At 45.1% G+C, this 22,911-nt stretch overlaps 1 protein-coding gene across 1 annotated transcript; it reads left to right on the top strand.

Moving 5' to 3' along the window:
• The first annotated feature begins 7,998 nt into the window (after window positions 1-7,998).
• On the top strand, window positions 7,999-22,653 carry LOC144738259 (NACHT, LRR and PYD domains-containing protein 3-like). The gene is made up of 2 exons (XM_078621273.1): window positions 7,999-8,259; window positions 20,694-22,653. Exon 2 carries the CDS (start codon window positions 20,798-20,800, stop codon window positions 22,373-22,375), a length of 1,578 nt encoding a protein of 525 aa, XP_078477399.1. The 5' UTR covers window positions 7,999-8,259; window positions 20,694-20,797; the 3' UTR covers window positions 22,376-22,653.
• Window positions 22,654-22,911: the final 258 nt, after the last annotated feature.

The following is a 22,911-nucleotide window of genomic DNA, read 5'->3' as shown; positions in this document are numbered from 1 at the left end:
CGTGCGGCGGAGCTCTACACACAAGCAACAACCACCACAACCACAATAACCACCACCACAATAACCACCACCACAACCACAACCACGTGCTTGAATCTCGCACACGCCGACCCACTTAACGCGCGCGTCACAACGTAAACACACTGCGCAAGGCGCGCTGTGTAAATACGCCCTCGAGCGCAAACATCGGGCACCGACGCGTGACAGCTATATCAATGAATACGCACGCTTTCCACGTACGCACGTACCCACACCGCGTCCACACTTTCTCCACCCCCCTCAGAAATCACACGGCGCTGTTATTTTTATACTAGAGGTTTAGTCTCGGCGCAACTGTAAGTAAATATTACGTGACCCAGAGCCGAAATCCGTAGGGTAACACTAATCTATCTCATGATAGACTAAACCCAACCCACCTCGCCTGTTTCGAATTACGCTCCCGAGGAGTCCTCACGCTATTCCCTACTAAGTCCTTCGTCCGTACTCACGATTTTTCCCGGCCGTGTTGGGGGTTGGAGGGACGAAGATGGTGGAGATTTCTCCCTGCCTGGGTCTCGTGTCCCAGCTGCGCTCGTAGCGTCACTTGGACGCTCGAAGGCTAATCGCGTGGCTCGCTGACTTGAGAAGTACCCGAACTCCCCATTGTGCCCTCTCGTTCGCTTTTATTGTTCTCTACATCAAAGAAACCCCTCGGCTAATCCGACGGCCTTCCCGGCCAATCAGATCGCTTGCCCGTACCGGAGTCCCTCTATCCCGTCAGCTTACCTCTTTCCATATCAAAGGGTTCACCGCTAAGCTCGGGGGGTTTTCCTAGCCAATCAGAGCGCTTTCCCCGGGTGCTCAGTCAGCGTCCCTTCAACCCCCCCCCCCTACCTGTTGTGCTGTGTGTGTCCTCACTGCGGTGGCTGAGTGGCCTCGCCGTGACCATGTAATTGCAAGGCAATTCACGGCGCCGCAGTGCAACGTAACCTGGGGGAAATCTGTCAATTCCCTGGCCCCAGGAAACCGTGGAGACATTCCTGCGAGGGGCTCCTGGGTGAAAATCTGGAGGCCAGGTGAGTTCCACACGACGTGGGGGTGTGTGTGTGTTCATGTGGGGGGTGGTGAGGGGAAAGCAGCATCGGCCAGGCTGCTTTGTTGTGGTGGCATCGCAGGCGCGGCGCCGGCATCGCAGGCGCGGCGCCGGCATAGCGCCTTCGCTGCGGTGGCATCACATAACCCCTGCCGGACAGATTAACACGAGACCCACTAACAGAAGCTCTCGCAGTAACGCTCACTAAACGCCACGCTTATAATGAGGGTTGTGAAATACGGAGATGTAAATAGCAATACATGCGATGTAACTGGGGGTAAAAATGTAACCGTTACACAGGGAGTGGTTTTGCACTGGAGTCGTGAGCTGTGCACGTGGGGGGGAATTTATAACCGTGCACGTGTAAGACGCATACACACCTACACGTATAACAGTGCACACACTCACACAGTGTGGGGGTGAGACTGCTTCATAGCCAATAACAAATCGGCATTTTGTTATAAATCGCGGTTACCGAGTGAAGGCACAATGGCCAATAACGAAAAGCGGCCAGCAACAAACAGCACGATTCAAGTTGTAATAGATGAGTTAACACGTTTCTAGACATTGACCCATGATGTATCAAAGAACTTGGGACAAAGACGATGGGAGGGAATTTCCGAGTGGAGCAATGCGAGGGAGACCTGGACTATGGTGAGGCCACGTTGGTCGAATGCAGATGACATCAGCCGGGATACAAGTTCTGTTTTGTGGAGGCACAACGGGCTCAGATATTTCACATTTAATATGTAGCATGATTTTAAATATGTTAATAATGATATGTTAACTAACTGGCCTGGTATCTCAGTAGTAGAGGAAGCAGCTTTGCAATCAGAATGTTGAGTTCAAACCCTGGTTGGGGTTGACTCATCCCATCATCGTTAATGGGTCGATAACGTGAGCACTACTTTGTGGGGAAGTCCAGTCAGGTGAAGTCAAGCTAGTCTCATTGGCAAGTCGCTCGGGGTCAGAAATATAATAAAATCTCATTGAGCAACGATCGCTACACTGCCGCTGTCTACCAGCCATAAAAAGCGCCACGTGATATCAATACTGCTTGTCTTGAAAATAAACTCATTCCCGTCATAAGAACGTGGAATTACCACCACCGGATCAGGGCTGTAAGCAGGAGATAAGCACCACCTCAATGTTTATTTTAGGAACAAATTACTTTCACTTTAGACATCTAATGAGTGTCGCAGACTGAATCAGTGCATCACACGAGTTGCGTGACAGGTGAGATGATCACATTGGTGGTTATCGTGAGTTGAGCTCACCGACGAATGACAAGTCACCTGGTGAGGAACTCGCAATCAAATTAACCAACATTGTCTCAGTACAATTCTAAAACTGGCGTGTCTCACTTAACGAGCGAGATACGTTCCGTGGAAAATGCTCGATTAGCAAACAATCATACCATGCTAAAAGGTGAGCTACGTTTCAGCCTTAACATGTTTCACTCTTGAGTAACTTTGTTACCGTGAGAGATACAACATATAATTTGAAAAATAAAGTAATAAAACAACAAATGTAACACTTACCACACATAAATAACCAGTGCTTGCAGAGTTGCAGGTGCCACCGTTCCCCTCCCTCCACCCCTCCCCCCAACCTTCCCCTTACCCCTCCTCTAACCCCTCCCTCACCCATCCCTCCACCCTCTCCTTCGTGCACCTGCTGGAGGAGACTTCTTGATGCCACTGCTACTGTCAGCCTGAGGCTGAGATAGCGGCAGTAGCGGCGACACGGGGAGCCGGGCCGCGTCTGCGTCTGTCAGGGGCGAGAGACGCGGGGCGACTCAACACTTCACAGCGTGGGTGAGTGTGGTGAGTTTGTGGTGCGTAGGGGCGGTGGGTGGTGTGATACTTCACGGCGTGGGTGAGTGTGGGGAGTTTGTGGTGCGTTGGGGCGGTGGGTGGTGTGGTCCAGACTAAACCGCCTGTGTAGTCTACACGGGGTCTTTTTATTTTGTGTTTGAATGTCTGTGTGAGTGTGTGTGCACGGTGGGCGGTAGGGAGGTCAGTGTGTGTGTAACTCAAATGAGTACCTGGGGCGGTGTGTAAACATCGCACACAAAGGCGGTCTGTCCTTGTTCTGACCACCGACCCCCTCGTGTACTATTCCGGCCTTCATTGGGGCTCGATAACAGCATTTGCCCCACCAGTCTGTGGAGCTACATGGGGGATGTTTGTGTTGGAGCTCGTGCTGTAGGTACGGAGGAGGCTCGTGAAGGACACTGCTCCTGGGCAGTTTATTTTACTATCCAGTCCCTCCAGAAAAACGCGGAGTTTTTTGGTGATTGTTGCGGGCAAAAATCGTTGATTATGCGGCACGTTTTCTTAAAAAATGCGATGGAATATGCGGGATATTTATGCAATTTTATGCGATTAAATTGCGGGAACTTGCAAAAATTGCGGGAACTTGCAAAAATTGCGGGAACTTGCAAAAACTGCGGTTTGATGAAAAAGAGAAAAAAAGTGATTCCCCCAACACCCTATTCACTAGGCTACTACTTTAATGTAAAGAGTCATTTCTTATTACTTCCTATGATAAGCAAGCATACTACATCACAGAAAGTGCTGGGAATATTTAAGTTCTCATCTTGTTTTATTTCAGACCTTAACAAACAGATGGCTCAAACTTACAAAACATTGAGTCGAACAAGTTCTGTAGCTTTACAAAATGAATAAATAAAATATTTAAAAAATGTGTGCTTCCTGTCAGTGCACAGTAACGTAAGCAATATAGTAACAGTACAGTCTTACAGTAATGTAAATGTACATACTACTAACAAAAAAGTGCAATCTTACAACTGTAAAGTTGCATAAACTCTTCATCATGGTTTCATTGGCATCGCGGGGTTTGCAGCTTTTCAATGATGTCGCGTAATGAGTGACGTCACTTCATAACGTTCCCATGGCAACAGGGGAAATGGCTGCGCTTGTGCGAAGTAAACGCAACATTTTTCAACTTTCTGCTAAGATATATGTGACTTTTTGCAACGAAAATGCGGGGATTATGAAATCATGCAAGCCCGCATATTTTGCGCGCGGAAATCTGCAATTTATGCGGCGAAAGTGCGGCGTATTTGAAAAAACGCGCCCCCCGCATAAATATGCGGACTTTGGCTGATTTTGCGTGGAATCTTGCGATCGCATAATCGCGTTTTTCTGGAGGGACTGTACTATCATATCCAGGACTGGTTGTGGATTTGATTATTTTTCTTTAGTTGTCTCTTTGATCCATATACGACTTGGCGAGATGTTTCCTGCTTCATTCTGGTGCATTTACTGCTTTTTTCAATGCGTCTGCACTGGGCGTGTTGGTTGGATTTGATGTTTGTCACGTGAGGTTCAAAACGAACAAACGACTTTATTTATTAGGTAAAATCCACTGAGCTATTCGCATTTTTAGAAGCAACCTGGCCACAAATGATAGCCCAACGAAGTGGCTTGTCATGTGGACATTTGTAACAGCCAAATAATCAAAAGACATGTTTCTAAATGTGGAGGGGAAACCCGGAGGACCCAGAAAAAAATCCACGCGACCACGGGGAGAATCTTCTTGGTTCTTTCGGTAATGTCACGTAGAAGGGAAATAATAAAATAATACAAATTAAACATAATACTATTTAATTCTCACGGGGAGAACTTGCAAACTCCAATGGAGATAACATCTCGCCACTGCGGCGTCCCATATTAATCTGACGTGGTATACTGGTACAGCGCCTGGTGGCCTTGGTCACTTTACTGCCCTTTGCATCACCGTATTATATAGTCAATCGTATTTTTAAGGAAAACTGCGTATTTAAAAGTCACGGTTTTTGTTGCAGACTCGATTGACTCCCACCTCCCTATTTACAGACATTGTCAATGGGGGCTGAAGTCTGTTACTCGTGCCCAGTCAGTCAAGTGAGGGAGTGACAGACACCCACTGTCCCGTTCACCCCGTGGTGTTGCCTACGAGACTCATTCCCACGTAGAAGCCTGAGTTTACAATTAAGTTATACTGGAGTGGAACCCACCTCGCTGTAATGTTTGAATGCAATTAAAAAGTCGCTTTTTATCAAGTGTGCCAAGAAACTGGGAGTTGTCTTTCATAGTACAGTACTCGATTTTTTTCTGTTTCCCCTCTTTTGTTGGTAAAGCTACAGTCTTGTTTATGATCCCTCGACTGGCTCCCAATTCATTTGTGGATCAAATACAAGATCGCCCTCGCCGTCTTGAAAATCTTCACTGGTCTCACTTCTGCCTGCCACCCCCTCTCTCATGGGTCCCCGTGGTGGCGAGATGTGAATTCTCTAGACTGGTATGGAGGAGGTCGTGGGGTCGGTCCTGACCCTGATGCCTGTTGTATATTTGATAGTTTGAAGTTCTCCCCGTGGATATTTGCTCCGAGTCATCCGGGGTTTCCCTCCACATTTAGAATCGTGTATCGAAATTACTTAGATTATTTCACTGCTGTAAATGTCCACATGGTAAGCCACTTCGTTGAGCTATCTTTTAGTGGCCAGGTCACTTCTGAAAAATTAGTTAATACGTAAGTGGGCTTTTATATGTTCTCTCCTCGTGGTGGTAACGTAGAATTTTCTTCTGGCCCTTCGGTTTTGCCCTCCACATATAGAAACACAAGTGTAAATTATTTGCCAATGATAAATTCCCACGTGATGATAAACCACTTCGATTAACTATTACGTGTAACGTGGTAACTTCTGAATATATCTATATAGCTCAGTGGGCCTTGCCTGCTAAAATAAAAATATTTTATCGTTTTACTTGGAGGTCTACAGCTGTGTGAACTGCCACACAGTTGCAATCCATTGAATTGTAATGAAAAATCAGATGTTATCTTCCTTGCTTAGTATGAAGGAGGTGGTGGATCAGTTCTGATCCTGATTCCTGTTCTATATTTGGAGTTTGCAGTTCTCCCCATGGTCGCGTTGAATTTTCTTCGGATCCTCCAGTTTTTCCCTCTACATTTGTAAGCATGCGTTCAGATTATTTGACTGTTATAAATTTACACGTAATAAGCCACTTCGTTGGGCTATCATTTGTGGACATTTATTCTACCATGACTATGTTTTCCCTCCTTCTGGTATAGTTCTCTGAGCCTGTCTCTCTAGCCATCCACCCACTTCTCCTGTACCCATCACTGTCTGTTCTCTCTGTATAAATGTACAGTGAGGGAAAAAAGTATTTTATCCCCTGCTGATTTTGTACGTTTGCCCACTGACAAATAAATTATCAGTCTATAATTTTAATGGTAGATTTATTTAAACAGTGAGGGACAGAATAACAACAAAAAAATCCAGAAAAACGCATGTCAAAAATGTTATAAATTGATTTGCATTATAATGAGGGAAATAAGTATTTGACCCCTCTGAAAAACATGACTTAGTACTTGGTGGCAAAACCCTTGTTGGCAATCACAGAGGTCAGACGTTTTTTGTAGTTGGCCACTAGGTTTGCACACATCTCAGGAGGGATTTTGTCCCATTCCTCTTTGCAGATCTTCTCCAGGTCATTAAGGTTTCGAGGCTGACGTTTGGAAACTCGAACCTTCAGCTCCCTCCACAGATTTTCTATGGGATTAATGTCTGGAGACTGGTTAGGCCACTCCAGAACCTTAATGTGCTTCTTCTTGAGCCACTCCTTTGTTGCCTTGGCCGTGTGTTTTGGGTCATTGTCATACTGGAATACCCATCCACGACCCATTTTCAATGCCCTGGCTGAGGGAAGGAGGTTCTCACCCAAGATTTGACGGTACATAGCCCCGTCCATCGTCCCTTTGATGCGGTGAAGTTGTCCTGTCCCCTTAGCAGAAAAACACCCCCAAAGCAAAATGTTTCCACCTCCATGTTTGACGGTGGGGATAGTGTTCTTGTGGTCATAGGCAGCATTCCTTCTCCAAATACGGCGAATTGAGTTGATGCCAAAGAGCTCCATTTTGGTCTCATCTGACCACAACACTTTCACCCAGTTGTCCTTTGAATCATTCAGATGTTCATTGGCAAACTTCAGACGGGCATGTATATGTGCTTTCTTGAGCAGGGGGACATTGCGGGTGCTGCAGGATTTCAGTCCTTCACGGCGTAGTGTGTTACCAACTGTTTTCTTGGTGACTATGGTCCCAGCTGCCTTGAGATCATTGACAAGATCCTCCCGTGTAGTTCTGGGCTGATTCCTCACCGTTCTCATGATCATTGCAACTCCACGAGGTGAGATCTTGCATGGAGCCACAGGCCGAGGGAGATTGACAGTTCTTTTGTGTTTCTTCCATTTGCGAATAATCGCACCAACTGTTGTCACCTTCTCACCAAGCTGCTTGGCGATGGTCTTGTAGCCCATTCCAGCCTTGTGTAGGTCTACAATCTTGTCCCTGACATCCTTGGAGAGCTCTTTGGTCTTGGCCATGGTGGAGAGTTTGGAATCTGATTGATTGATTGCTTCTGTGAACAGGTGTCTTTTATACAGGTAACAAGCTGAGATTAGGAGCACTCCCTTTAAGAGTTTGCTCCTAATCTCAGCTCGTTACCTGTATAAAAGACACCTGGGAGCCAGAAATCTTTCTGATTGAGAGGGGATCAAATACTTATTTCCCTCATTAAAATGCAAATCAATTTATAACATTTTTGGCATGCGTTTTTCTGGATTTTGTTGTTGTTATTCTGTCTCTCACTGTTCAAATAAACCTACCATTAAAATTATAGACTGATCATTTATTTGTCAGTGGGCAAACGTACAAAATCAGCAGGGGATCAAATACTTTTTTCCCTCACTGTATGTATGCGGTCTATACATGCCTTCTTGTTCCCCATGATGTTTGTGTCTGACTGTTGTGCAGTTTCTTGAGATGCAGATGCATTTGAGAAGCTCCGTAAATGCGTTCTCTCTTGTATTCTTTTCAACCCTGCTCCGTCGACTGCCTTTGTTTAATAAGAGTTGGACTCCCTCCACTCCCTGTGTTTGACAAGGCTGGGCTCCCTTCACTGCCTGTGTGTGACAAAGCTGGATGAGCCACATTCCGAAAGTGAAGCCAAGAGAGTTGTTGCTGCGTTAGGGCGTAAACATCAATGGATGTCCATTGGCCAGATGTCAATGTTTACTCTTTTCATAGTTCGTGTGGAGATGTGTGCTGTATGAGAGGGGAGGACGGTGCCTCCTGCGACTACCTCGTCTCCAACTGAGGTGTGCGCGACGCATGCCACCTGCACACACACACAAGCCTCAAGCGAGAAGGAAGAAGACACCTACGACACACATGTTTACGTGGGATTTTTTTAGCTATATTTACTGTAGTTTAAATTATGGCTCTTTTGTAAGAAAGATATTTAAAATGAAAAGTTTACCATGACTAAAGCTATGGCTTGCATGAGTTCTTCAGATGGGTATGACAGAGAGTGATTATGCAACTGGGAGTATAGTTATTTCTAAAGTGAGAGCAGTGCAACATCGATCACCTTACCCTACAAACTAGTCTCATTTATTATCTGTGCAATAAAAATATCAATATTTATTCCTTTAATGATTTCATTCAACCTGCAATCATGAGCAAAACAGAGGGTAGACCGATTTGCATGTGGTGATTGGGAGCCGTGCCCTCTGGGTATTTATTCTCCCCTTATTTGGGACTGATTGGGGTTTGTTGGTTTCCTTTCCCTCCTAAAGGTCGGGCTAAAGATCAGAAGAGTATTATTAGAGTGGGAAGGGTGGAGGGCATATACTAGGTGTGGGGGGGGGGATATAACCCAAGCAATGAATGGAAAAATAATATAAAGAACAATATAAGCTGTGAGTCTGCTCTGCCTTTTTCCTTTTTCGGGACAACTCTCGTTCAGAGTCTGGGTGAGTGGTGTGATTCCTGTCGCCCTTTCTTCCTCCTCATCCCCCGTTCACTGGTTACTGTCTTTCCTCATTACGTCCAAGTGTTTCATGTTACGTGGGATTCTCAAGGAATGCGGTCCATATCACCTCATATTCTCGTTTTTTGTTCCCTTTAAGCTTGTAGCTGAGGTGTTCCATTGCTCCTAAGGCATATAGAGATCTATACCAAGGTCTGCAGTTCCCAGGATAGTGTTCCTTGCCATGGTGTAGAAGGCTTGGAGTAATGTATGTGTTGGTGTTTGGATACCCCCACCAGTTTCACGCCCCACAGGGATGAATCCACTGAAGGGCTGACCTCTATGCTACAGATCAAGTTGGAGTATTTGGCAATGTTCCAGTAAAAATCTCCAATCCAAAAAGCATGCGGTTCTGTCTGTGTAGTGCATTGTGGGCATTTGAGACAATCTGGAGAAGAGTTAGATAATTTCGTACACCGTTTGTTAATTAGATAAACTCCATGCATGCATTTTAATAGGATAACTTTCAAGGGGAACAACAAAGGACCAGCTGCCAAGGCACGCTATGTCTGGGGTGGGATGCCAGACCCCAGCAGTGGTTCCCACAGTTTCTTGGTTTTTAGTCTGATCTGCTTTTCCCCTGAGTCGATGTGATGGCACGCCTTCACGCCTTTGCTAGTTTGTGCTTTTTTATCCACGAGCCAATCCATTGTGGGGTGGGTGCTCTCAGAAAGTTTTTGTACGCAGCCTTGGCGATGGTGTCCCTGGCTTGTAGCTACTTGTAGAAGTGTGACTGCGGGATATCATATCGTGTCTGTATCAGATGGAAATAATCAATTTTCTCTTCTTGGGTCAACAGGTCCCCGATCTTATCAATACCAGCAGCTTTTCCATGCTGGCCAATTAATTAATTTACCCTCTATTTTAATGGTTGCAGTGCCTCATAGAGGGCACTGTGCAGAGAGGGAAAGAACGGGATCTGTCTTTCTGTAGACTCGGAGGATGGTGGAAATGGCCTAGAGCGGCTTGAGGCCCCGTGGATTATCTTTGATGGGGGGCGAGAGAACAATTCTGGCAAGCTACCAGGGGCTGATGGAACATGCTTCTCACTCATTCCATATCACCCTCTTTTCTGAGTTTATCCAGTGTTTGATGTTCAGTTTTATCCTTAATGGTTATTTGATGAAGAATCTAATTACAAATCTCAGAGAGCATAGATGCAGAGAATCGCGTGGCAGAGAATGGCAGCACAATATTTTTCAACGACCATCTTCTGGAAACCCCTTGGGGTGGCCTCACTATCCGTAACCACGAGGAACCACACTGCCCCACACTCTGTTGTGAAATGGGTACTTATCACTAGATGGTAAAAATACGTTATAATATTTTCTATATAATACATGATGATATAATTTCCCCGAGGATAATCATCAAAGTGAGAGTGGTGTTGCAGGAGATGTTGCACTGAGCGATGAACCTGGTCACATGAGTTTGATTCCCTGCCATGGTTAATATCAGTGGCAGGTGATATCTAAATCAATCCTGCTTCCCCCCTCAACAACCCACACGGTGAAGTATGGTCAAGAAACATCCACGACTTGAAAAAACATGTGGACTCCTGCATGAGTTTCACAAAATAAATAAAGCTGTCTTATTAGTATAGGCTTCAATCACCTGCGATGTGATGACTAGACTGGTGGCCTTTGATAGGTGCTTGAGCCACATTGTTTATGAATGTTTTATAAAATCGAGCAACTGTTTTTAGTAAATTGCTGATGAATACGTTCAGAATAGATCCTATAACTTGAACCGGATGATCTCGCACAGTGGAGATGTTAACGAGAGACAATTGAGGCTCAATCCTCGCTCATTTTCCACAATGTGTGAATTGGCACTCACACGCGGCTCCTCATGGGTGGCGCCGATATCACAAATCGAGGAGGCTGAAGTACTGTGACTTAAGGGCTATTTTATTTGAAAGTGGTGTTATCGACGAATGTAAGTTTTTCTTTTTCAGAAGATAAATAATATCACGATGGGGGGAGGGGAGATAGGGGGGGGGCTATAGGGGCAGGGCCGAGGCGGCGCTGCCGATGTTGAGTAAAATGTCATCAGTGTCTTGTGCTCGAGCCTCGGGGCTATGGCAAGGGGCTAGGACATTTGGAACACGGATTAGAATGCACGTCTCATCTTGCCACATGCTTTTTTTTTTACTATCTCCATCAGTGACAGAATCAATCTACGAAGCAATGCTGCTTATAATATGGGTATAGAACTCTGAAGCATGTAAAAATGGTAACGTACTGTCAATCGTATTTTAACAGGAACATTGTCTATTGAAATGTTACGGTTTTTGTTGTTGAAACGAACTCCATTGGCTTCCACCTCCCTCTTCACAGAGATCGTCAATAGAGGCTGAAGCCTGTTACTCGCGCACAGTCAGTCGAGGGAGCGATAGCCCCCACTGTCCTCTTCAATCCGTGGTGTTGCCTATGGGACTCATTGTCCCGTAAAATCCAGAGTTCACAATGTCGATAAAAGCGACACCTTTGTTTAATAACGATCCATGACATAAGTGGGACTTTATCGAGTGTGACAGTCTTGTCTTTGGTAACAATCTACTCATCTTTATTTCTGTGGCCTGTTTTGTTAATTGGTAAAGTTGTGATCGTGTTTGATCCCTCCACTGGGACCCGATTCATTTCTGCATCAAGCACAATATCCCCTTTACTGTCTATAAGATCCTCCATGGACTAGTTCCTGCTTGCCTCTCCCATCATCTCATTCCCCTCCACTCCCAGTGTTCTCCTATATCGTCCCTACCATCTCGCTTTACTCCCCTTAACTCATTCTCCGCCCAGGAACCAAGGCTTCCTGTTGGAACTTCTAGTCAACCTTTACTCAGTCGGAGGCCACTCATTCCATTTTCTTTTGATGCAATTATTTTGGTCTGTCTCTTACCATCCACAGATTTCTCCTGCGATTATCACTGTCTGTTCTCTCTTTATAAATGTAGTCTGAATGTACACCTCCTTGTTCCCAATGATGATCGTATCTCACTGATGTGCACATCACCTTGACAGAGGCTCTGTAAAAGCACTATGATTGATTATTTTTCATTCCGCAGCCTCTACTTCCCTACCATTCCCGTCTCCCCTCATACAATTTGACTGCTCAGCAGATTATTTCAGTCATACCCCACTTTGTCGTCAAGACTTGCTTGAGGGCAAATATAGGTATGGTCCAACAGCTTCTACGACTGACACAGCACGAGTAAGACTGCATGCAGTCCAACCAAAAAGGCTTCATCATTGAAAGCTGGTTTCAAGCCTGCCCTCCACGTGTGTTAAAAGATCCTACTCACCCATGTGATGATAGTTGAGCCTCTGTGTTTCAGCATTTCTGCTCTGATTTTGCAAATGTTGGATACTTTGATTTTTTTTCATTTTTCTTAGGGTACCTCTCACTTTATCCTCAAATGGTTCAAAGCAGGTGTAGGGGCTTCGGTTGCTGTGGCTTGCATGAGCTCTTCAGAGGGATATGACGAAGAGCAATTCTGCAATTGGGAGCATAATTACTTATAGCATGCTAGTTTCTGCCTTCAACTGCTGAGGAGTTTGCCACTGGCATTTGTAATTGCGCAGGAAACATTTAAGTAGGCTCCCCTGAGCTGACTGAAGTTGCAAAGTCCTCCTTGATTTGACTGTTTTGAGAGTTATTATTCCACTGCTGCAGCTTTTCCATCAGGCCCCCTCTGGTCATGCCAGATCTGAGTTTTGCATTGCCTTCTTAGGTCCTTGTAGTCTTCGATGGGCCCTTGAAGCAGTTTTTACGTTCTTTTTTCAATTCAACATCACGTTTAATCACTAATCCATTCCTTCCGAAAATTGCAACGGGTTGTTGGGCACGTCTTGGCGGCGTTGTTAACAGAATCTTCAAATTGGTCCCAAACTGTCGGTTCCTCATTAGACAGGAGCGTACATTACCACTGCCCACCTCCACATTACAACCATCCCCACCATCAGAATTATATCCAGTATGAGCTGGATAAGCTTTTGTTGAACTTCGAGCGTACTACTAAGAAATGGGGTTGACGTTCATCCCCACATAAAACAAAGCACCTGCCTAGGCATTCTGTGTCATCGTATTCTCCCCTCCATCCACTCTCCATGAGTGGTGGAGCAGTTTTTGACAGAACAGAACAATTTTCCATACCTTGAAAGGGTGCTAATGACCAGCTCCAGTTTTGCAGCAGAGGTAATGCTCCGAATCGGTTGAACATAATTATCTCAGCTGTGTAACACACTGTGAATGCTGCATAGCCTGTCGCTCCACAAAAATATCTGGGTGTTCTCAGCTAGATATCCCCTCCCTTCTCTACATTTGAGAAACGTGGATCCCTTTTAAAGGAACATCTACACGAGTTTTGCAGATTCAAATTGTCTACGATCCACCGTGGATTTAAAAAAACTGGATTGTGTGAGCAGCTTAAATCCTTGAAAGATCTGGACAAATTTCCATCAGTAAGATCCTAAGGTAGATGCGGCAGCATTGGCTGGGTCATGTAGCCCAACTGGCCAGTCACTGCGTACCCAAACAGCTTCTGTTTGTTCAGATATAAGGGGCTAAATCTATAGGCAAGAGTTTGACTGCTGTGTAACAGAAGGATGTGGAGCTGCTTGGGCTTGCGGACAGCTCGTACCAGTGCTGTCAAGGTCAGCCTCACTGGAGGAGTTTTGTGAAGGATGCCCACCTCCAGCAATAACGGAGGGTGGGGGAGTGATGCTCACAACAACGAACGGAGTGCAGGGCGAGTAAAATACAGCAAGTTGGATCAGTAGGGAGCACACGTGGTAGATTTGCCAGTCATCCCCGTAACTCAACCCATGGCACCTTTGTCTATCCCGTAACCTCCTGCCAAAGGAGTCTTCCACAGTCCACATTACCGCAGTGTGCACTTAGCCTGGCACAAACACCTTGCTGACGTCACCAATTTTCAGTGGAGAATGGCTCTTATTGTTATTGTGTGTATGTATCCACCCCTTCATGTGCTGTATCAGCCTTCTGAGGTGCTCGATATCAGAAGTAATTCCAAAATCTTCCATTGAGTTTTTGACTGATTATAATGTCAAAAACTCTGGAATATTTGTCTTGTTTGTATCTGTGCATACCCTATGTCTGTGTGTTTTTGGCGAGCCATGCTGCACAACAAACACAGCCACAGTTATCAATAGCGCATTATATCTACACTGGTGTTGGGTCCTCTAGGTTGTCTGCATTAAATGAGTGCCTGATACAATTGTTAATCAGCAGAAACTATGAGACAAAGATGGCCAGGTGTGGTACTGGCCATTTCTACCCCTCTTTTGCCATGCCGGCCTTCAAAGGTGCTCAATAATAGCACTTGCCCCACCAGTCTGTGGAGCTACATGGGAGATGTTTGTGCTGGAGCTCGTGCTGTAGGCGTAGAAGATGCTCGACCGTGGATCCTCTGTAAGGAGCGCGCGTCTGCTGTGGGTAGCGTGGAGCTGCACGAGAGTGAAGCCAAGAGAGTTGTTGCGCCTTGGGCGTAAACATCAATGGATGTTCTTCTTAGGTTCTTTCGGTAAAGCCACGCAGAAAGTAAAATAAAATAAAAACAAAAATCACGACGTTTCGGAGGCAACACAAGTCTCCGTCATCAGGTGGGACCGTCACAGCCAGATTAGCTGTATCAAGTGAGGCAATGATTCAAGATGTAATCCCTTAAAAGCGAGTTGAGGGGGGAGGGAGAGGGAGGGGGGAGCTCATCAGACTATGGTAGCCAATGAAAGGAACGTATCGAGAGGGAGGGGGGGCGAGGCCAAAAGGGTGGGCGATGGACGTGGAAGCGCTTGTGCGCAAGCGGCCAATTACTGCACACGCCAACACAATGGAGCGATTGTGCGCAAGCGGCCAGCCACTGCACCCGCCAACACAATGGGCAGAGAGGAGGAGGGGAGGTCTAATACACATGATAGACAAAAGAACGAAAATGATGATGGGTACAAACTTAGGGGGAGCTCATCAGACTATGGTGGCCAATGAATGGAACGTATCGGGAGGGAGGGGGGGGCCGGGGGGGGGCGAGGCCAAAAGGGTGGGCGACGGACGTGGAAGCGCTTGTGCGCAAGCGGCCAATTACTGCACACGCCAACACAATGGAGAGAGAGGGGGAGGGGGGGGTCTGATACACATGATAGACAAAATAACGAAAATGCCCATGTTTATACCAATGCTGGCTGAACAATGAAAAGAGTACTGTTAAAATAACTGGGGATGTTAACACTCGGTAAAGTACAGTAAAATAGTGCCTGTCAGATAAGATGGTCCAAAAAATTTGTGATTAAGTCTTTTTTGCGTGGTTGATAACATCTTTCCAATGATTACTAAGTTTGTACCCATCATCACGGTTGAAATTATGTCTGTGTTTGTATATTTGTATGGCTTCGTGTACAAACCTTTGATGGTAGCCGGGAGGTTTGCAGAGAACCTTGGTCTCGGAAAAGACAATTTCATGAGAGCCCACCGAGTTGTAGCAATGATCGGCCACGGCAGAAGAATCAGTTCTGCCGTGTTTCAGATCTGACTTGTGCTCGCGGACACGATCAGAAACATGACGTTTCGTTTCTCCAATGTAGCAATCACCACAAATGCAACTCAATTTGTAGACTCCAGGATACTGTAAGTCAGGAACGACATCCTTCACAGATGGAATCAGATCACGGATTTTATGCACTGTACTGAATCGGACTTGGATCTTATGTTTGTTTAGAATTTTGGAGATCTTTTTGGTCACGCCAGCTATGTATGGTAACGTAATGGTTTTGGTCGGAGTTTCATGTGGCTGTTTCTGTGTGGTGGGAGAGACAGCTTGGCGGATAGTACGGTCAGAGTATCCGTTCATCCTGAGGGCCTGATGTACATGTCTTAATTCACCGGTCAGGTGGTGTTTGTCAGAAATGCCATGTGCTCTGTGGTATAGCGTTTTGATGAGAGAGTTCTTTTGAGATGGGTGGTGGTGGGAATCCGGTTTCAAGTAGGAGTCTGTGTGGGTGGCTTTTCTGTAGACAGAATGTCCCAAGGAACCGTCAGGACTCCTCTCAAACAGAATATCCAAGAATGGTAGTTTACCGTCTTTCTCCACTTCCATGGTGAATCTGATGGATGGGTGTCTAGAATTGATGTGGTCCAAGAAGTGGTTCAATGCTGGGAGGCCATGTGGCCAGATGACGAAAGTGTCATCAACATATCTCTTCCACAGGGAAGGACGCAGGGTGGATGTCTGGATGGCGTCTGATTCAAACTTTTCCATGAATATGTTGGCTATAACTGGTGACAAAGGGGAGCCCATAGGGGTACCCTCATTCTGTTTGTAGAAGGTGCCATTCCAGGTAAAATAGGTGTTGGTGAGGCAATGCCTAACCAGCGCAGGTGCATCAGAATTCAATCCATGTTGGACTAAGTCCTCAATTATTGTTAGGGTGTCCGGTACTGGGACTTTGGTAAACAAAGATACTACATCAAAGCTGACGAGGATGTCATCAGGAGATAGTACCATGTCCTTAACCATAGAGACTAATTGGGTTGAGTTGAGTACTGCTGAAGAGGTCTTGCCTGTGAAAGGGAGCAGAGTATCTGATAGAAAACGGGCTAGTTTGTACGTAGGAGAGTTTATCGTCGACACAATGGGTCGTAGCTGTACTTTACCGAGTGTTAACATCCCCAGTTATTTTAACAGTACTCTTTTCATTGTTCAGCCAGCATTGGTATAAACATGGGCATTTTCGTTATTTTGTCTATCATGTGTATCAGACCCCCCCCTCCCCCTCTCTCTCCATTGTGTTGGCGTGTGCAGTAATTGGCCGCTTGCGCACAAGCGCTTCCACGTCCGTCGCCCACCCTTTTGGCCTCGCCCCCCCCCCGGCCCCCCCCCTCCCTCCCGATACGTTCCATTCATTGGCCACCATAGTCTGATGAGCTCCCCCTAAGTTTGTACCCATCATCATTTTCGTTCTTTTGTCTATCATGTGTATTAGACCTCCCCTCCTCCTCTCTGCCCATTGTGTTGGCGGGTGCAGTGGCTGGCCGCTTGCGCACAATCGCTCCATTGTGTTGGCGTGTGCAGTAATTGGCCGCTTGCGCACAAGCGCTTCCACGTCCATCGCCCACCCTTTTGGCCTCGCCCCCCCTCCCTCTCGATACGTTCCTTTCATTGGCTACCATAGTCTGATGAGCTCCCCCCTCCCTCTCCCTCCCCCCTCAACTCGCTTTTAAGGGATTACATCTTGAATCATTGCCTCACTTGATACAGCTAATCTGGCTGTGACGGTCCCACCTGATGACGGAGACTTGTGTTGCCTCCGAAACGTCGTGATTTTTGTTTTTATTTTATTTTACTTTCTGCGTGGCTTTACCGAAAGAACCTAAGAAGATGATTCCTTGCAGTCACGAAAGCTTCAAATCTAGGGTACATATGTCCCCGGGCGCCAAGGTAAAGGGGCGCCAAAATGAGGCTTACAACGTGACATTTTAACTTATTGCGGCGGGCGCGGCAGCCTGAAATTACTGCACAAATCTACACCTCAACCTAAAAGTTTATATATCCCGCCACACACAGCCTACATGTCATGTAATTACATTTTGGTACGCCTATTAAGAACTTACATGGAAGAACGTCCCAAACAACAAACAGGCGCAGTCTTTCAGCCTTAGTCACTGGCCTGTTTTTTGGTGGCGGAAACTATGACATGATGATGAACTTGTTGACAGTAACGGGGAAGATGAGATAGAAGAATCTTCTGATAGAGACGCTGAAAATACTCATTATGATGCTGTTCCTGCTGTACTAAGGTTTCACGATGTTGGCTACTTAGAATTTGATAAAACGACAAAGCTATCGAAAATATCACAACCTCTTCGCAATGAAATGATTACTCTCGGATCCTTGCCTTTTCAGCACAGAGACAATCTATCATCAGTATCCAGAGAACGGTCAATTACATCAGCATGGTTTAAACGCCGACTAACGAACGGAGAGGAAGTGAATCGTTCGTGGCTATTATATTCACCAATCAATAAAGCTGCTTACTGTTTCTGTTGTCTATTATTTACATCATCGAGTTCAAACTCACAAGCTTCGTTTGAGTTAACAAACGGTTTCAACAAGTGGAGAAAGCCAGAAAAACTAAATTCTCATTAAAACAATCCTAGCCACAGTACGGAAGGAAGTCGAACGAAGGATAATTGATGGTACTGGAATTGACGCAGTGGTTCAAGCTCAGATTCATTTGGAAAAACAACGTTGGCAAGATATATTGCAAAGGATACTCACCTGTATTAAGTTTCTGGTTTCACAAAATTTGGCACTACGTGGCCATGAGGAAAATTTGAATGCGGATGAGGATAAAAATGTTGGAAACTTTCTCGCGCTGATCAAACTCGTTGCTCAGTATGACCCATTGTTAGCAAAACACGTACAGCACGCAGGAGAAAATCCGGGATCAGTTTCTTATTTGTCACCGGAAATCCAGAATGAATTTATCCACATACTTGCGTCGACTGTAAAGAACCAATTGTTGAGTGATATCAGGAAAAACAAGTACTACGGTATCTTACTTGACTCAACTCCTGATCTAGGACATCGGGAACAGCTTTCTCAGGTCATAAGATTTGTGGATGTGGATTTTCTAACTTAAAAAGTAACTATCAAATAATAATTTTTAGGTTATATCGAGATACATGCAAAAGATGCAGCAAGCCTAAAAAGAGTCATCGTCGAGAGACTGAAATCTGACAACATACCTCTAGCCAAATGTCGGGCACAATGTTATGACAATGCTGCTGTGATGACTGGGCATATATCCGGCCTTCAACAACGAATATGTGACAAAAATTACAGAGCATTGTTTGTCAACTGTGACAACCACAGCTTAAACTTAGCAGGAGTACACTCAGCTAAACAGGATCCACTTGTCGTCACATTTTTTGTAACAGTTGAAAGTATATATTTGTTTTTCTCTCGTTCAACAATTCGTTGGGAAGAGTTAAAAAAAAGCTGTGCCCATCACAGTAAAGCGGGAGTCTGAAACACGCTGGAGTACACAATCAGAAGCTGTTAAAGCTATCTATGAAGAACTGGATGAACTAGTATGGCTGCTAGACAAATTATCGGAGGACGTAACTATGACGCCTGAAACCAGAAGTGATGCAGACAAGTTACAGGCATGCGTATTAAATTTTAACTTCATAGTTTTATTACATTTCTGGAATGTCATTCTTGGAAAAATTTATCGTGTTCAGAAGCGCTTACAGGATCCTACTATGAATTTCAAGGAAGCAGCAACTGATCTTGAATCTTTGGAGCATGAATTTGTCAAGTTTCGTGATGATTTGAGCCAAGTTGCTGTAGAAAACGCCAAAATAAGATGCACAGCCTGGGGATCGATGTGGACAGAAGAATTAGGCGACGTCGGAAGATGCCAGGAGAACTGGCAAGAAATGCAGGACTTTCAGCAGAAGAACAAATTGTGCACGTTATGAAGAGCGTTTTTTATCGACTTCGACAAGAGATGTCAACACGGTTTTTACGACTAAAAGACCTGAACACGAAATTTGGATTTCTGCTGGACGTCAAAACTCTTCTATCCGACACAGATGTTGATGCAATTCGTTGAAATTGCACAGATTTTGGAAATTTCTAAGACACCGACATCAATGGCCGCGAATTTTTCACAGAAATTGGAGATTGCAAAATGCTGCTCAGTAACCAGAATGAAGTTCTACCAGAAACTCCTTTGGATCTTCTTGGTTTTATTGTGTTTTATGGAGACGACATATTTCCCAATTTCACTGCAAATTTTATTAACAATAGCAGTTTCAATTGCAAGCTGTGAGCAGTCGTTCAGCAAATTGAAACTTATTTTGTCGTATTTGCGTGCTTCAATGGGACAAGATCGTCTCAGCGATCTTGCTCTTCTTAGCGTTGAAAGAGAAACATTGGAAAAAACAGATTTTGATTACGTGATTTACCAGTTTGCGACAGTGAAATCAAGAAAAATTTATATTTTGTAGACTATGTCAACCAGTCTACGACAGTGACTGAGTGAGCCATGTAATATAATTTCTATGAATTTGCTTCTTTAAATACAATGTTTCATTAAAATTTTAATTGTTATTCCTTATTCGATGTAATAGGAAAATGTGATTAATGGGGGGGGGGGGGGGGGGGGCGCCAATTTTATAGTTCGTCCCCGGGCACAAAATATCCTAGCTACGCCTCTGTTGAGATGGGAGAGGAAACACAGCCCCAATACCAGTGAAATATAAAAAGTAAAATTCAACATCCTAAACAACACAAATAAATAATTGTAGGGCAGGGCAGCAATACAAATTTACACACAGATTGATATAATTAGGTTGTGATGATGCTGATGTACACCGTAATGCTAAATGTGGTGGTACTATCTTTTTCACAACCAAAACAAACAAGACGAGTGGTGGGAACATTTTTGTCAAGATAAAAAATATATTTTACAAAGGTACAGTGTTTATACAAATTGCATTTGTAGAATACACATCGGAATAACTTTCCACACAGTAATTCGTGATGTACATGATTTTGCTACATTATCCATGGTGAACGAATTCGCTATGCTTTTTTAAATTATGTAGTTGATTTCAAACATATTTGTCTGCTATAGGAATGTTTTTATAGTGTAAATGAAACTAATTTGTTCGTTAATATATTTCTGTTTAATTTAGATAACCTTGGTGATGATTACAGAGAATTCTTGCTGAAGTGGACATCATTAACACGAGACTACAACGCACGACCTGGAGAACCTGCAGTGTTTTTACTAGAGAGGATGGTGAAGCCAATTCTGGTTCCCTACTACCGCCAGCAAGAAACCAAGGAGCACGAGTTACTAGCGAGAGGCAAGCAGCACGAGGAGCTGATGAAGAGAGCACAGAGAGAAGGGATGACTTACAAGAAGCTCTTTGATCCCATTGGTTCCATTGGGAAAAAAACACACCCCCGACTTGTTATTGTAGTGGGGATTCCAGGCAGCGGTAAAACCATGTTGAGCAAATTCATTGTGCACAGCCTGCTGTCAGGTGAGAGAGTGTTTGCACAACGCTTTGAGCACATTGTGCTCATCACGTTCAGAGAGATAAATGATGTTGGAGAGGTGTCACTCGTAGAGCTGTTTTCTGTGCTGCACTCATGTTTGGGAAACAAAGCGGTTGAGGTTTTCGCAAACCAAGAGAGAACCCTTTTTGTTATGGATGGATTGGACGAGTTTGGAAAGTGCCTTCACTATGCCAATGCTTGCACTGATCCACGGAAGACAGCAACAGTAGAAGCCATCATTGCTTCCCTAGTGAATGGAAGTCTCTTGCCCAAGGCCTCGGTCTTGATAACGACCAGACCCATTGCCATGGAGCAGCTGAGGGAAGTGAATGTTGATCGAGCTGTTGAAATCACTGGGTTTTCCAACAAAGATAAAATAGCATTCTTTAACAAATTTTACCAAGATAGGAGTCTAGCAGAAAGGGCACTCAAGCTCCTGCAGGAAAATGAAACAGTGAATACATTGTCCCAGAACCCTTCATTCTGCCATATGGCAGCCATTACACTGAAGGAACATTTACAAAAGTCTGATCATTCTGAGATAATCCTCAAATCAATGACTGACCTCTTCACACAATACGTCTCTGGGCTCATGGAACACCATGGACGTGGCAGCCGCACAGCCAAGGGAATCGTATCATCTATTTGCAATATGGCTCTGAAGGGGGTTCAGCAAAACATCCAGATATTCAGCCAAAAAGATCTAGAAGAGTGTGTTGTTAGTTCTTCTGAACTCGGAAGTACATTCATCAACAAAGTGTTCACATATGAGGGCATTCAACCTGGGAGTTGTTATTCATTTTTACACTTGACAATGCAGGAATTCCTTGCAGCAATAGCCGTGCATCTGTCAGATTCAACATGGCCAGTGAGTGACGTCATCAAGGCTATTGAGGACAGCAAAGATGGGAGGTTTGATGTGTTTCAGAGGTTTTTTTGTGGACTAGCATCAAGCACTCCATGGAAGTTCTTTGAGGGTATTTTGGATCCTCCATCTGCAGATTCTCAAAAGGAAATAATCGAGTGGCTCAATCGCAGAATGGAGACTCAGAAGTTTAACAGGCTCCTCAGTCTCCTGCACTGTGTGCACGAGCTGGACGACAGCAAGTCTCTGAGTGATGCCACTCGGTCCATGACTAAGATAAACCTGCCATGCATGAGGCTGTCTCTGCCAGACTGCACTGTCATCTCCTGGGTCCTGCTGCATCGAGAGGAACCTGTGGAGAGACTCAACCTGTCAGGCTGCGGCATCGGCACCGAGGAAATGAAGAGGCTTCAGCCTGGACTGCACAGATGTAAAGAGCTATGGTAAGACTGGCACACCTCGCATTCACTACTTCACAAATTGCGTGTGTCCGTGTGTGATATCAACTCGATCAAATGAGTACCAGGTGCAGTGTGTAAAACATCGCTAATTAGGAGACAAAAGCAGTCGGTCATGATGCTGGCCACCCACCCCATCATATGCCATGCCGGCCTTCATAGGTGCTCCCTAACAGCACTTTCCCCAGGAGTCTGTTAAGGCTGTATGGCAGATCTTTGTTTATAACACTCCTCGCTTAGTAACTGTGCACACACAGTACAATGTAACGCTATACTGAAGTAAACACTCGCTCTTGCATAGCCCAAGCATGAATACAACTTTTGACAAATTCTTCCCCTTGCCACTGCCATCATTGTCCTCACTCCTCACTTCACTCCTCTCTGGGCACTCCACGCTCACCCCTCCCCTTATACCTCCCATTAACCCCCCAACCTGCTCCTGCTTTCACTTTTCCCATAACCCATCACCCACCCTTGCCCATCCCTTCACTCTTCTCCCCCCATACTCACGCCCACTCATCCATT

Source organism: Lampetra planeri, chromosome 79, assembly GCF_965212315.1.
Source record: "Lampetra planeri chromosome 79, kcLamPlan1.2.h2, whole genome shotgun sequence".
NCBI lineage: Eukaryota > Metazoa > Chordata > Hyperoartia > Petromyzontiformes > Petromyzontidae > Lampetra > Lampetra planeri.
The sequence above is the reverse complement of the archived record's forward strand: the minus strand, read 5'-3'. Positions and strand labels throughout refer to the sequence as shown.

Coding starts and splice junctions, on each gene's coding strand:
- LOC144738259 (XM_078621273.1), top strand. CDS start 20,798: ATGGTGAAGCCAATTCTGGTTCCCTACTACCGCCAGCAAGAAACCAAG.